This window comes from Bufo gargarizans, chromosome 3, assembly GCF_014858855.1.
Source record: "Bufo gargarizans isolate SCDJY-AF-19 chromosome 3, ASM1485885v1, whole genome shotgun sequence".
Taxonomy (NCBI): domain Eukaryota; kingdom Metazoa; phylum Chordata; class Amphibia; order Anura; family Bufonidae; genus Bufo; species Bufo gargarizans.
In genome coordinates this window covers 568,861,804-568,878,060 of record NC_058082.1, presented here as the reverse complement: position 1 = coordinate 568,878,060, position 16,257 = coordinate 568,861,804, and the positions used below count along the sequence as shown (strand labels likewise).

At 45.0% G+C, this 16,257-nt stretch overlaps 1 protein-coding gene across 1 annotated transcript in view; it reads right to left on the bottom strand.

The window, feature by feature from the left end:
- Window positions 1–4,290: 4,290 nt before the first annotated feature.
- The window catches only part of LOC122931839 (myeloperoxidase-like), a 75,252-nt gene continuing 63,285 nt past the window's right edge, over window positions 4,291–16,257 (bottom strand). The window contains exons 8-12 of the mRNA XM_044285894.1: window positions 9,323–9,483; window positions 8,978–9,230; window positions 7,404–7,574; window positions 6,129–6,366; window positions 4,291–4,489 (exon numbers count right to left, since the gene is read on the bottom strand). Coding sequence (XP_044141829.1) covers window positions 4,291–4,489; window positions 6,129–6,366; window positions 7,404–7,574; window positions 8,978–9,230; window positions 9,323–9,483 — 1,022 coding nt within the window. The remainder of the gene's footprint in view (window positions 4,490–6,128; window positions 6,367–7,403; window positions 7,575–8,977; window positions 9,231–9,322; window positions 9,484–16,257) is intronic.

The following is a 16,257-nucleotide window of genomic DNA, read 5'->3' as shown; positions in this document are numbered from 1 at the left end:
GTTCGGGTGACCGGACACAGTAATGTTTGGTACAAACCCAAACATTCCAGTTCAGGTTCGCTCATCTCTACCTGTTACACCTCTTATACCTGATTATCAACAACTGTCAAGTTCTGTACCTGATAAAAGTGGAGAGAACCATAACCGTAAGTCCTGTAAACGCTCGATTTAAAAAAAAAGCAGAATTTTTGCTAAACAGGATGTTACAGAAAAGCGATATCACAATGTGGAATGATAAAAGCGAGTTTATTTACAAGGGTAGCTTAATTTCTGGATCTAAAATGTTGGACTTGATACGAAACACAACACAAAGTCACAGTTCTATCAAAAGGAGTATGCTGACTGGCTGGGACACATTTTTGCATGCAATGGCCGAATTAAATATGCCCTCAACCGTTGTTGGAAATTCAACAAACAGAGAAATTCTGGACGATTTAAAAATAAATTAGAATTTTACTTCTGTTAATATCTCCCCACAACGCAGAATTCAGACTTTTACTTCAACACCCACAAGTCTGACATAAGCGAGCTTACTGCTCTTACAGACACCTGTGTCTTTTGAGGGCGCATGATTTATAATGAGCGTCTTGTCTGGGAATGTCTATAGCTTGATACATCAAGTGTGAGTAGCAGACACTTTATCCTTGGGGCGGGGGGGGGGGGTTGGGATTTTGCTGCAATCATGTCAAGGGATCTGGGATATTGATGCAATCATGACGATCCAAGTCAAAAGCAAATCCTGAAGGGGTTATCCGAGAATAACAAATGCTCCCCCATATGCTGGGCCCCTCACACTGAATTTACTTATCTGGCTCCCTGCACTGTCGTCGCTGCTGCTGCTTCCCCCTGTGCGCAGATCAAAATATCCGATGTTGGGAAGGGGGGTGGAGTATCCAATGGCAGGCGGTGATTGGGACGCTAGGGAGGCTAGTCCCTGTCGCTGCCTTCCATTGGCTGCTCACCCCCGACACCGGTGATTGGGACCCAGGTAGTTAGATTCAGTGTGAGGGGCCCGGCGTATGGAGAAGCATTTGTTAGCTTTGGATAACCTCTTTAACATAGCGGGCAAGTTACGACTTGTTTCAATCGATAAATTTACACATTATTGACACATTATGTCTGAGAACTCCACCTTGCGGCAGTATGCCTAACCCCATTGCTATGCAGATTCAGCTCATCCACTGTTTTGCTACTGACCTAAAAGCAGCTCTCTACATACAGTAACAGCTCTAGGCTTAAACATTGTTGAAATGCATTTCTAAAATAGAATATATATGTTATACAGTATAATCTTGTAGCTAGGCATGAGCGAATCGACTTCGGATGAAACTTCTAAAGTCAATTTGCATAAAACTTCGGTCCAATACTGTACGGAGCGAGCACTCCATACAGTATTAGAATGTATTGGCTCAGATGAGCCGAAGTTATTACTTTGCGAAGTCTCGTGTGACTTTACGTAATAACGTCATAGATTAATTTTTACTGTAAAAAAAGATTTCCCGAACTCGGGTTTGGTTCCAAGGTACCACTTAATTTATAAAGTTATTATGCAAAGTCACATGAGACTTCGCGAAGTAATAACTTCGGCTCATCTGAGCCAATACATTCTAATAGAGCACTCTGTACATTATTAAACCGAAGTTTTATGCGAATCATCTTCGGATGTTTCATCCGAAGTCGATTCGCTTATCCCTAATTGTAGCATTCATGAAACGGCTGTCATGTTAAGGCTTGTTTTTTTTTTATTGATAAAGGCTGTGTAGCAGACATACTAACCCTAGGTGGAAGGGGGGGGGGGTTTATTGCTGCAATAATGGTCTGAGGAGGAGGGGGCATGGTACCTGTCAAACTGTCAGTCACTTTGATATGGGTTAATAACTGTCACAGCTGTGTCATGGTCTGGTGTCTGTGGACTGTGACACTTTTGCCACGCATGCTTGTTGCTGGTGGCAACATGTGGTTTGTTATGCATGCACGTGCACTGCCCCTTTAAGGCTGTCTCCCTTCCCTTTCTGGTAAGCACAGGTTAAGAGGTTAGTAAGGTGGAGCTGGGTGTGGCCTCATGGATCTTATTGTTCTGGAGTTGTGAGCCTGGGTTCAGATTGTCTTCAGTGTCTTGGGGAGCTGGTGCTTTTCCATCTGCCCAGTCTTTGGGGGCCACCTTATGGGACATCGATGTCACCCCTTTGTGTCTGTTTCGGTTACCCTACCTCACTTGTTGTATGTTTGGTGTGGGTTTATGTTTGGGGTTATGTCAGGTAGGTGTCCAAGTTTGTCCTGTTGGCAGTGGTGTTTTCTGCCTCTGGAGACTTACCTGTCGTGTCGTCCACTGCTGGCTGCTTTCATCCCCTTTGTTGTTAGGCCTGTTGGAGACTCTGGTTCCTCAGTGTCTTGGAGAAATCGGTTGTCTCCAACTTCTGATGCCAAATTGCAGGGACCATTAGGGTCAGTAGGGCACAGGTTCAAGAGTATGAGACCCCCTACCATCGAGGGCGGCCCATACAGTCAGGATGGCAGGGATAGGATTTAGGGATGCTTAGTTGTTTACCAGCTCTCTTTTCCCTGTATCCAGGCCTAGTGGCATATCCCACTATTCCTAATTGTACGGTAGGGGGGTTTCCCCCACTACCCACCATGACAATAACACATTACTACTACTGGGAGATTTATCAAAACTGGTGTGACGGGAAAGTGGCTTTGTTGACACCATAGCGATTTCAGCCAATTCATGAATTCCCACTTTGCACAAGCGACAGTGAGTCATTTTTTTTTTAAAATGGTCTCCCTGACTGGGCAGTGTAGGCTCTCATCTTGCTTGTAGGATCAGCGGTCCCATTACTGATCATTATGTTATGCATTTGGTTGGCTTTAGTATAAGGGCTCATGTGCACAAACGCATTTTTTTTCTGTCTGTTCCGTTTTTTTGCTGGAGTGGAACCATCCATTTCAATGGGGCTGCAAAAAAACGGACATGACTCTATGTGCATTTCAAGTCTGTATGTCCGCATGCCCATCCCGCAAAAACCTAGAAAATTTCCTATTATTGTCCATATTTCGGACAAGGGTAGGACTGTTCTATTGGGGGCCGGCCATTCTGTTCTGCAAAATGCACAATGCATGTCGTCGGTATCCGTGTTTTTCAGATCTGCAATTTGCGGACCGCAAAATTTCAACAGTCGTGTGCATGAGCCCTAACACTGGTGGCATTTATCAAAAGGTGTAACAAGCTTTGTGTTTTAATAAGTAAGTATACCAGCCCTGATGGACATTTAATCTTAAATTTCAAGTGTAGAAATGTAAAAATCAAAGTGAAATGTTGTAGAAGGGACATCATTACAGCTGCAGAATCAACAACAGTAAAATAATCTATATTTGTACAGAAGATCAGCGCAGGAGTTCAAGGGACTTCATTTTTGCATCTTGAAGGTTTCCATGGGATTATTGTATCTGTAATGAAGACAAATACAGATAAATATAAAATACAGTTATAGAAACTGATTGTGATTAAAGATGAGTAAATCAATTCTATAGAATCAATCCAAATTTTTTAGAAGCTTAGGCGACTGGATTTGGGAGCATTTTTTGAGAGAGACGGAGAAAAACATTACAACTGAAGCACTTTTATTCTGGTCTCACTGACCGTGATGGCCAGTTTGCCGTGTTCACCGTGCGTTCTGATGTTCAGTTTTCTCCACGTGAGTGCAATGTGTTTTGCACGCGCATGAGAAAAAACTGAATGTGGTGCCCAGACCCGAACCCGGACTTCTTCACTGAAGTTCGGGTTTGGGTTAGGTGTTCTATTCATTTTATTGTTTTCCCTGCTGTCTAGTACAAACAGTTTTTTTTGTTTTTTTTGTATATAAGTACATCCATTCCTCCTTGATTTGGGGTGTATTTAGTTGATATGTTGTTCTTCACTACTATGCAGGCTCTCAGCAGCCAGAAAATAGCTGTTTTTTTTAACATGATTCATCACAAATAAATTTGAAGCGAATAAAATCTTTTTGGGAAATTCAGCGAACCGTCCGAATAGATTTTTTTTAAAATTTGCTCATCTCTATCCATAACATTATATCATTCTTAACATGTACTTTGTACTATTCTGACATGATTTGGACCCGCACCTATTGAATCAGCACAGTGTCTGTATCTATAATCTATACGTTGGATCATTAATAGAATCAATTAAGAGTCATCCTAAATAAATGGCCGTCTCCTGCTCATATAATTTATTTTATTATTATTTTTTTAGTTTTATTGTTGTATTAGCGTGTACTTACCATCAGTGATCTAAGCTTCCCAAGGACTCAGGTCTATTGCTGAGAATTTGGAACAGTCAATGAAATCTGCTGGGAACTCATTGGCCAAAAATACATTTTGAGGAACTTGTTTAATATAGGTATTAGCACATATGATATGTGCCAGTGTCACTTCTTCTATTGATTGTATTTGTTTTAGGCTGAATACCGAAGGATTTTCATAAAAAAACCTAGAAAGGTATAGAGAGATTCAGTGGCAGAGATATTTGACCAAGAGCTAAAGTCTCCATTATTGTTTGCATGGCTTAGTTTACAGGCACACAGGTAATACAGTCATTCATGTCAATGGGATGAAGTTGCAATACCCTTTACCGTGCTGAGTGGCAGACCCATGTAAACAATTAACCTCTTGTGGCCCAATCACTGCAGCCCCTTTATACAGCTGACCAGTGGGGGTGCAGAGAGTCAGAGAAATCACTGAATAGTAAAGTAATGTATCTAAAATATTATCAAACTTCACTGCCTGTATAGATACTAAAAATGAAAATAATAAATCTTTATTCTAAATCACTGATTAAAATCTTTAAAAGGGCAGCTGCCCTTGTATCACAGACTCTAACCTCAGCCTATAAAGTCCCTCGGTGTTTATAAAGGGGGCTGTAAGCTAGTACAGAAAACAATGTTTCTGCGTTTGTTGTAAATGTGGAGGTATAGAAAGAAAAGTGACCAGGGCTGAGTATAACTTCTGATGTAATAAGCTGTGTATGCACCAGAATGCATGGGATGATCAGTCCCTATTGATTGAAACCTATGCCCCCGGATCCATATGACCAGGCTCCGTATATAGATGTGTTCTATATATGTGTGATAACTGCCTGAGAGAACCCATGCTACCACAGTGTCAATCTGATGCAATTATTTATTTGGATGCATCACCTAAAGCGGTATGTATCGTGAAGGTCGCTTAAATATTAATATCTAACGCGCGTTTCAAGGTCTGATCCCTGTTTCAATGCAGTACAATATATCTGTATTGTACTGCATTGACTATCAGTGTATTACACAGTGTAATACAATGATAGCTTGCCTATGAGACCCAGCCTGGGGGCTGGGCCTCATAGGCCTCTGTAGCTGCCGGGCCCCAAGGCCTTTGAAAAGCTGGAGGCTGCCATGGCAACCATCAGGTCCCTGTCACCACAGCACGGGGACCTGATGGATCAGGAGCGCCATCCTCCCATATTCCACGGTCAGCACTGACCGAGGCATATTAGGGGTTAATCTACTGGCATTGGTGTTATCACTAGTGATGGCCAGTTCGCCTTGTTCGCCTGCGAACACATTCGGGCTGCCATCTTAAATCACAAGTCCGGCAATGCACAGGTAAGTCTTTACCTTTGCCTGCGCCGCGAGCCGGTCTGAAACAAATGCGGTCACCGGGAGCAGGCAGTTCCGAGAACAGCCCAATGAAAGCCCCCGGCGGCTGTTCCTGGAACTGCCTGCTCCCGGTGACCGCATTTGTTTCAGACTGACTCGTGGCGCAGCCACAGATAATGACTTACCTGTGCATCGCTGGACTTGTGATTTAAGATGGCAGCCCGCATGTGTTCGCAGGCAAACACGGCGAACTGGCCATCACTGGTTATCACCAATGCTGGTAGACGCAGCCTGGGTCCGGCAGTCAGTAACAGCTGGGCCCCTGTCGCTGATCACGGGGAAGGACCACAGGACAAGAATGCTCATCCTGGGGCACAAAGTACCAGCAATTTAGGACAAGCATTCTCATCCTGGGTCCTTAAGGTGTTAAAAGCTATCCAAACAACAGAAACGTATAACATATATTTTCACGTTGTATTTATAATTGGCACATACCTATCTCCATTTCTAGCCCTACGAAACTGGTTTCCAATCAAACAAGATAGCAACGGCCCAGTTCCTCCATTGGGAACTAATGGCTCAGAGACTCCACCAACCCAGATGTCAATATTGTCCGGAGTTCCATACAAATCAATGAGCTTTTTGGCAACTTCCCGATTATTTAGCACAGCAGCTAATTCATCGACATCACGTGGTGCAGAAAGATTACAGAACTTTCTCCAAGCATTGTATCCTAGGAGGTAAAGAATTGTGTAGAATTACTTCACTATCATCAGAGAAATATTATGGGATTGTGTGTCCAGTTTATTTACTGACTGATTTTAAAAAGTAATTGAAAAAGATCAATTTAATCAAAAAGACTGCATTTTTTCTCTAAGTGTGGACATATAGGGTGAGGGGATATCATGCTGTAAGTTGTATTTAAGCTGTTTGATATATATGGGGGGAAAAAGAAGAGAAAAAAAAAAACTATGGGGGTCACTTACTAATCTGAAATACACCTAAATTAGGCATATTTCCAGTGCAGATGGCAGCGCAACGGTTAGTTGCACCGCTATCTGCAATTTTTCCCCACTCATGCTAGGTCTAAAAGTGGCCTGGGCAGGGAAGGGGCGTGTTTTAGGCGTGGAAAATTGTCTAAATGTAAGACAGCTCGGAAGGTCGCTGCCTCTTTATAACTTTGGCCGATGCACCGGCAGCAATGGGCCCTTATTAAGACTGGCGTCTAAAGTGCCGGTCTTAATAAATGTGCCCTATATGCTTTTCATATTTTTTACTGCTTTGATACAAATTGTACATATTCAGCCTGTAAATATCATCGGTTGTTTGCCATAATCGCATTTGGATTCTGGTACTGGTTTTATATGCTTCCTGATTTGGGCTGGTTATCTCTCTGCTCATTCAACCGGCAGTTATCATTCCCGATCCTCTCATACACATGCATGGTAAGCTCAACCGAGCCACTCGCTAAAATTCCCTCACCGTGGCCCCTAAACTAAACCCTCCTCCACTTCTTCTATGGTCATCGAATCATCCCATGCATGTTCTGTGACCCACCAGAGAGAGCCAGGCATGAATGCATGGTGCACTGACTGCCCTCTTCCCCTCCCTCACACTCTGCCACTGTAAGGAACACGGTTTATATTAAACTATGTGCTGCTTTCTATACCACTATCATTTTCTGCATAGCTTAATGATCATATACATTAAAATAAAAAATTATTTAAAACATCCATTTATTACCAATATTGCAAATGTGTTCCCACCTACCTGGTAAGCCATGGTCTCTACCCCGTTGTATGTTAATAGACGCTAGATCACGGCCAATGCTATTAACCACTGGAAAAAGACGTTCCCTCAATTCATCAACCATTATCTGATCCTGGCGGTTCAGTTTCACTTTATTGACCATCGCACCCCTGAGTAAAGGATCAACTCCACCTGCGGGCGTAATATAGGGTTGTCAGAAAAGAAGAGTAAGGCCTCCTGCACACGGCCGTTTTTCCCCCCGTTTACTGCCCGTTTTTTGCGTTCCGTATACGGTCCATATACGGAAGCATTCATTTCAATGGTTCCTCAAAAAAAAAACGGAATGTCCTCTGTATGCATTCAGTTTCCGTATTTCCGTTCCGTTGAAAGATAGAACATGTCCTATTATTGCCCGCAAATCACGTTCCGTGGCTCCATTCAAGTCAATGGGTCCGCAAAAAAACGGAACACATACGGAAATGCATCTGTATGTCTGCCGTTTCCATTCCGTTTTATGCGGAACCATCTATTGAAAATGTTATGCCCAGCCCAATTTTATCTATGTAATTACTGTATACTGTATATGCCATACGGAAAAACGGAACAGAAATGGAAACACAACGGAAACAAAAAAAGGAACAACGGATCCGTGAAAAACGGACCGCAAAACACTGAAAAAGCCATACAGTCGTGTGCAGGAGGCCTAAGGCACACAAACGTTTGTTTTTTTCCATTTACGTTCCGTTTTTTGTGTTCCATATACGGACCATATACAGAACCATTCATTTCAATGGTTCCGCAAAAAAAAAACAGAAGGTACTCCGTGTGCATTCCGCTTCCGCATGTCCGTTTGTTCGTTCTGCAAAAAAAAAAATAGAACATTTTCTATTATTGTCCGCATTACGGATAAGGATAGTACTGTTCTATCAGGGGGCATCTGTTCCGTTCCGCAAAATACGGAATGCACACAGACATAATCCGTATTTTTTGCACACCGCAAAATATATACTGTCGTGTGCATGAGCCCTGAATGGAAAAGAAAAACGGAAATACGGAAATGGAAGGCATACGGAGTACCTTCTGTATTTTTTACGGATCCATTGAAATGAATGGTTCTGTATACGGAACGGAAACGGAAAAAAAAATGTTTGTGTGCAAGAGGCCTAAAAGGATTAGGCCTCATGCACACAAACAAATTTTCATTCAGTGTCCGTTCTGTTTTTTTTGCGCTGTATACGGAACTATACATTTCAATGGGTCCGCAAATAAAACGGGAGGTACTCCGTGTGCAATCTGTTTCCTTATTTCCGTTCCTATAATTATCCGCATTACGGACAAGGATAGGACTGTTCTGTTAGGGGCCAGCTGTTCCTTTCCACAAAATACAGAATGGACACGGATGTCATCCGTATTTTTTGCGGATCCGTTTTTTGCGTACCGCAAAATACATACGGTCGTGTGCACGAGGCCTTACTAAAAAGATCTATTGAACTATGCTGCACTATACTAATGCTATAAATTCTACACTACATAGTATGCAAAATGACAGAAATAGGTTATGATAGAAAAATAATTAATAGAGAAGTAGAAGTTACCTTGTCCCACTATTCTCCACGAAGCGAAAAATATTTCATGAAGTGGGACAACTGGCTCGGGGCTGTATGGAGAGAAATCATTTGCCAATCTGTAAATGAATGGCTGTACCATTGTGTAACCCATTCTGAAGGCAATAGTGAAGACATTTGATACTGTTGGGTCCTCATCTTCGTCATAGGATGTATAAGGAGGTAGAGCCTTCGACATCTCATTGCCCAATAGTAGAGGCAGCCAGTCTTTGTATGTTATTTTCTTTTGACAAAAAAAAACAAACATGCTTTAGTAAAAGCAAAATTCTCTGGCAATGTACTATTATGGTATAATACTCAAAAATGATACTGCACCTGCAGCATTGCAACTATTATCTTGCGGGTTTCTTGGTATAGCGTCTCTCCTGACCACTGTGGGTTTAACTTACTCAACTGTGTAGCAATGCGGTTGTGCTCTCTCAAGAAAAGTGTATGGAATATCGTCAGCATGGGTTGCTCGTTAGAACGGCTATCCCCTGAAAATAATAATCGAAACCATCGCAAAGATGAAGAATTTACACCAGATATATGGGGAGGACATTGATGACCTGTTCTCAGGATACTGGGAGTCGGACTCTTAGGACTATTGCTTCAGACACAGTGGAACATCTGTACATATGGTGTGGCTGTGGTACTGCAGCTTATCCTGAGCTCATCTCTATTCACTTTAATGTTCAGGGGCAAAGCCTGGCACAGTCACTAGTTCTAGAACTGCAGCGATGGGACCACAATGTTCCAACAGAGGCAAACCCTCTAGACAACAACCTAACACCTATAAATAGAAAATTAACAGAATAAAATGGAGACAGGGCGGAATGAAGAGGAGAATTGTGCTGCAGCATCTCTCTCTTTGTGGTGTGAGACTGCATAGCATGAAAGGAGAGGGGGCACTGAAGTGAGCGACATCTTACTGACTCAGACTTTGCATATTTACAAGTATCTCACAAAAGTGATTACACCCCGCCCATTTTTGTAAGTATTTTATTCTATCTTTTCATGGGACAACAGTGACAAAAAGGTCTAAACCGCTGGCAACAAAAGGGAGTATAACCCTAAGTGAAAACTGTCATATTGTACCCAAAGTGTCAATATTTTGTGTGGCCACAATTATTTTCCAGCACTGCCTTAACCCTTTTGGGCATGGAGTTCACCAGAGATTCGCAGGTTTCCATTGGAATCCTCTTCTACTCCTCCATGATGACATCATGGAGCTGGTGGATGTTGGAGACCTTGCGTTCCTCCACCTTCCATTTGAGGACAGATGCTCAATAGGGTTTAAGTCTGGAAACATGCTTGGCCAGTTCAGCACCTTAACCGTCAGTTTCTTTAGCAAGGCAGTGGTAGTCTTGGGGGGGTGTTTGGGGTCTTTATCATGTTGGAATACTGCCCTGCGGCCCAGTTTCTAAAAGGAGGGGATCATGCTCTGCTTCAGTATGTCACAGTACATGTTGGAATTCATGGTTCCCTCAATGAACTTGTCACGGATCAGCGGATATGAACCCACTGTGCTACTGACTGGCTGTACCCTGGAGGGGCGTGTCTAAGCAACTCCTTGGTCTTTGCTAGTGCCTCTGATGGTTAGGATAGGCTTGGGCCATTAGGGTAGTTGCCATGTACCACTCCAGGGCAGTCCCAGAGTCAGTAGCAACTGGTCCAGGCAGACCAGGAGGTATCTGCTAAGGTACCGACAGTACAGGCGTAGTTAGACAGGCCGGGTAGTTACCAGGAGCAACAAGACAGGAACCAGAGGATGAGGCAGAGCCGTAGTCAGTACGAGCAAAGGGTCAAGGCAGGCGGCACAGGAACAAGATCAGACAATCCGGATCGGCAACAGGAGAGGCGATGCAGCAGGCTGGGATTAGACGATAAACGAAGTCCAGGAACGAAGCACGAAGTCAGAAACACGAGTGGTAAGCAAGCTCTTTAGCACAAGACTAGGACCCTGACTCTGAGGCGTCTGGGTAGAGTCCTGAGCTACTTAATCTCTTACGGACACAGGGCGTACAGGTATGCCCTGATGTCAGAGTCCTTAAGGATATGTACGCCATGTGTATTTCCGATCACCGCTGCACGGCGGGCGGTGATCGGAACAGAGTGCCTGCTGAAATTATTTAGCAGGCACTCTGTGACAATGCCGAGGGGGTCCTGACCCCCCCACCCCGCCCGTATTGGCGATCGCACCAAACCGCAGGTCAATTCAGACCTGTGGTTTGCTGCGTTTCTGGGTAATTCGGGTCTCCGGTGACCTGATGACCCGGAATAGGATGCTGATCGGTGGTGTGATAATACAGGCTAGCATCCTATTGGCTGGATGGGTGGGCAGGGGTTAATTAACCCAGCTTTTCTCTTTTCCTCCACACTGCTTCCGCGGAGCCAGGAGAGAGAAGCCCGTCCATCCACCTCTGAGCACAGCACCCCCACATGAGCCATCATAGTGCCATCTGGTACTCAAAAGTTATTAGGGACAGGTTTAGGTTTAGGATTAAGCAGGGAGACTGAGGGATAGTTTATGGAAAAAAAGTAGCGCATCTTCAGGAATAGTGTCTGGTACTGCACAATTGGGTTTGGAGGACTCAGTCTGTAAAGGCAGCGTAGGGGTCAGCCACTACTCTACGTCTCTTGGATTCCCAGGCTTTGATTTTGTATTCTGAGCATCTCCAGAATTATCTGTCGTGGGGCGACTCTCTGAGAGCCAAGGTCTGAGCATGTTACGGTGTAATCTTCGGGTTGTCCTATCAGAGTTTTCCCTTTGGACATTGTAGACTGGGCCTTCCGGAAAGACCTGCAGTTCACAATATATGGCTGCGATCATCCATTTTATCTGCGGGCCGTTTAGCACGCACCAACACTCTGTCACCCGGCAACAAGGGTGTAACCTGCATCGGTTGGTGATCCCGAGGGATTTGCTGTTGCAACTTCTCATTGACCAGCCGATGAACAGTCCTCAGTTTGTCTTGGTGCTCCTGCACCCATGAGTCAACTGTCCTAGGGAACTCTTCTTAAAGAGGTCCAAGGTTCATTTCGGCAACTTCTTGCCCTGGACGACCAAACAGCAGTGTGTTTTGAGTATAGCCGGTAGTGTTATGAACACTATTATTATATGCCCAGAGTAGTTCAGGCAAATACTCGGGCAAGCACAGCTTACGTTCTTTCTCCAGAGTATGGAGCATCTGTAAAAGCATCCTGTTGAATCTTTCACAGGCCCCATTGCCCTGTGGGTGGTACGATGTTGTCCTTGACTTCTCAATCCCATACAATGGACACAGCTCTCCCATCAACTTTCCTTGGAAGCAAGTTCCTTGATTGGAATGAATCCGCTGGGCATCCTTACATCTGGATGAAGTGTTGGCACACTGCACAGGCAGCTGACTCCGCCATCTGGCCACGGGTAGGTACTGCCACAGAGAACTTTGTAAAGTGATCAGTCATCACAAGGCAATATTGGTGGCCACTCACTGACTGGCCGATCAAGATGTAATCCATCATTAGGATTTCCAGTGGGGCAGACATTTTAATCACTTGAATTGGAGCTCTCTGTTCAGGAGGCTTCGCCAGCTCACATGCTCGACACTTCTGGCACACTTCATGGACAATTTGCTCAAACTGCGGACAGTATACAAATCTCTCCATCCACTTGTATGTCTTCTCCTCTCCAAAGTGGGCACCCTTTTCATGTCCCTCGAGGGCCACTCTAATGGCCAGGCTACTAGGTATCACTATTTGCCACCTTTCTTCAAGATCAGTAGGTAGAAACACCCTCCATTGCATAATTATATTTCGTCCACCTCACCTGCTCGGACTTCCCAGGTGACTCTGTACAGTGCATCTGCATTTGCATTGTCCTTACCGGCACGGTATTTGATGGTATAATCAAACTTCACCAGCCTTGCCATCCATCTGTTTCAAGGTGCCCAGCTTTGCATTCTGCAAGTGAGCCAATGGGTTATTGTCTGTCCTTACTAGGACCTATGCACTGGTGAGATACCCTGAGAACTTTTCAGTCATTGCCCAGACCAACGGCAACAACTCGAGTTTGAAGGAGCTATAATTTTCTGGATTGCGCTGAGTCCCGTAGGGATCGACTAGCATACGCAATGACTCGTTCCTGCCTGTCTTGTTCTTGGGCTATCACTGCTCCAAATCCATGCAGACTTCCATTTGCGTAGAGTGTGAATGGTCTGTCATACTGAGCATATGCCAGGATGGGGGCACTAATCAGGGCTTTCTTCAACTCTTCAAACGCTTGCTGCTGAAGCAGTCCCCATGATATGGGTCGTATCTTTGGACCCTGTGCAGTCCCTCTCAAGAGTTCGTGCAGTGGTCCAGCGATCTTCGCAAAGCCTTTTATAAATCTTCGATAATACCCAGCCAATCCTAGGAATGCTTTCACTTCTCGAAGCGTCTTAGGTTGCGGCCACTTACTCACTGCCTCTATCTTACTCTCCGCAGGACGAACTCCCCCAGCTGACACGACGTGTCCCAGATGCTCTGGGCTTGTTTGAAAGAGATGACACTTCCTCGGTTTGATCTTAAGATCATGAGCACTTAACACTTGCCGTAATTTTCTCAAATGTTATTCAAACGTAGGGGCATGGACTATTATGTGATCCAGGTAGATCAGAATCGACTCAAAGTTCAGTTCACCCAGGCAGTGTTCCATTAGGCATTGGAATGTACCCGGAGCATTCGTCAACCCGAAGGGCATTCTGTTGAACTCGTACAGCCCCATGAGTAGGATAAAAGCCGTCTTCTATCTATCTTACTCTGCCACAGGTACTTGCCAGTAACCGCTCGCCAAGTCCAGAGTGGAGAAGTACTTGGCCCGCTGTAATGTCGTCAATGACTCTTCAATCCTGGGCAGGAGGAAAGTGTCCTTTACTGTGGCAGCGTTTAACTTCCGATAATCCACACAGAATCTCAAGGACCCATCCTTTGTCCGCACCACTGGGGTGGCCCACGGGCTTTGGCTTTCTTTTACTACTCCACTGTCTAACATCTGTGACAGCATCATTTTCACTTCTTGGTAGAGAGTAGGCGGAATCTGCCGGTACCTTTCTCGAATTGGGGGAGTATCCCCAGTCAGCATTTCATGTTCTATAGCAGTTGTGCACCCGAAGTACTCTTCACACCGGGAAAAGGTAGATTGTATCTCCCATAGTACTGCTTCAATCTTCTCCATCTGATCAGCGGTGAATTGGTTTGCATCAATCTCCATTTGTTCCAAGATCCGCTGGACATTCCTCCACCGTGTTCTGGACCACTGCCAAGGTTCAGGCGGCATTTTCAACAGCCCATAGGGCGAATTGGGTACCAGCGAGTGGTTCTCCTTGCAGCACATGCACCACTTTCTCCCCAGCATAGAAGGTAACTTCATGGTCGTGTATGTTGACACACCGGACTAACACATGGCCGTCCATTACTGTCACAATGGTCGGGGGCGACCACTGGGCTCCGTCCGGCTTCCAACATGCCTAGAGGCTCTATCAGCACCCCTATCCCATTCAGTTTCCACCAGCTTCCGACAGACATCTGTATCATCTTCTCCTGTCGCGGAGGTACAGTACAGGCTCATCCATATGGGGCACACACTGCTTTCACCGGCTTATCTTCAGGGGTGCTTTTGCAGATACTGCACGTCTGGATCAACCTCTGGAATGCCTTCTGCGTAGGCTTGTGAGCAGTCATTTTCTTTCAATAGCTTGGGCCCTCCTTTGTAAACATGAGCTGGTCCAGTTCACGCAGGACGCTCATCCCCAATACAACAGGAGCTCCACACAGAGACTGTTTCTCTACAAGCACTAAGGATTGACCGATATTGATTTTTTTAGAGCCGATACCAATAACCTGTGAACTTTCAGGCCGATAGCCGATAACTTATACTGATATTCTGTGCATTTTCATTTTTGAAAAACAAAACCTTTTTCTGTTACAGCGTTCACCACCATATAAGATATTTTTTTCTTATATTTTAATAGTTTGGACTTTTCGGACGTGGCAATATGTGATATAGTTATTTATTTATTGTTTATATTTTATATGTAAAATTGGGAAAGGGGGTGATTTATACTTAATATTTTGGTGTTTTTTTTTTTTACTTTTTTTATTTATTTTTTATTTGATAGCCATAATCCCTTGTCCTATTCACCCAAATAGAGATCTATTAGGGTGAATAGGATGTCACACTCTCCCTGCTGCCCTGTGCATAGTACACATAGCAGCAGGGAGCTGACCATGGCAGCCAGGGCTTCAGTAGCGTCCTGGCTGCCATGGTAACCAACCGGAGCCCCAGGATTACACTGCTGGGACTCCGATCAGAAGCTGCCACTGCCATCAATGAAGAGAAGGGGAGGTGGGATTGGGGGGGCGCACTATGCCACCAATGATTTTAATACTGGGGGGGAGGGTGCACTGCGCCACCAATTAGTTAAATAATGGGGGGGGGAGTGAGGGTGCACTTTGCCACCAATGTTTTTAATACTGGGGAGCGTGCACTGCGCCACCAATAATAATTAATGTTTAATACAAGAGGCGGGTGTGTCGGCGGCAGAATCACACAGCCGGCACCCTGCCTCTGACAGGAAGTCACGATCAGCGGCAACGTGTGGCACCTGAGAAGTTAACTGGCGCTGATCGCAGCTTCCTTTCATAGAGGCTGGGCTACAGCTATGTGATTCTGCACCCAGCCTCCTGTATTTGTATTAAACGTTAAAGCGGACCTTCATGGGTCCAAACATAATAAACTAAGTAGCAGAACATGTAGGGGTTAATGCAGGGATGTCCCTGCACTTACTATTATTTCTGTCCGGTGGCCGAAGTGTCTCTCAAAGAACTCCACTGGCATCGTGGTTACTTCTGACCCTGTGTCTATATGACATCCCACCATCTGTTCTTCAATCTGCACTTTTAGGTAAGAGCTTTCGGTCACCAGGTCCCGGGGGTCATTAGGGGTACCCTGGCGACTGGCCTTCCCCACGGTGTGCCCCACTACCGTGAGGGGTTCCTGTTTAACGGCGGCTGTTATGGATGCAGGACCCTTTGTGGGCATGGACGGGAGATATGTCCTCTTTCTCAGCAAATCCAACACTGCGGCCCCCTCGTTTTCCAGTCCTTTGGAGGGCCACACAACTGTGTCTCTGTGGGTGGTGCCAGGCCAGCCCAGTGCCTGGTAGAGTCTCTCACTCCAGCCCCTTGAGTTGATCGATATAGAGGGGGACCCATGGGGGCTGCACCGCTTTGCCAGTAATCAGGCT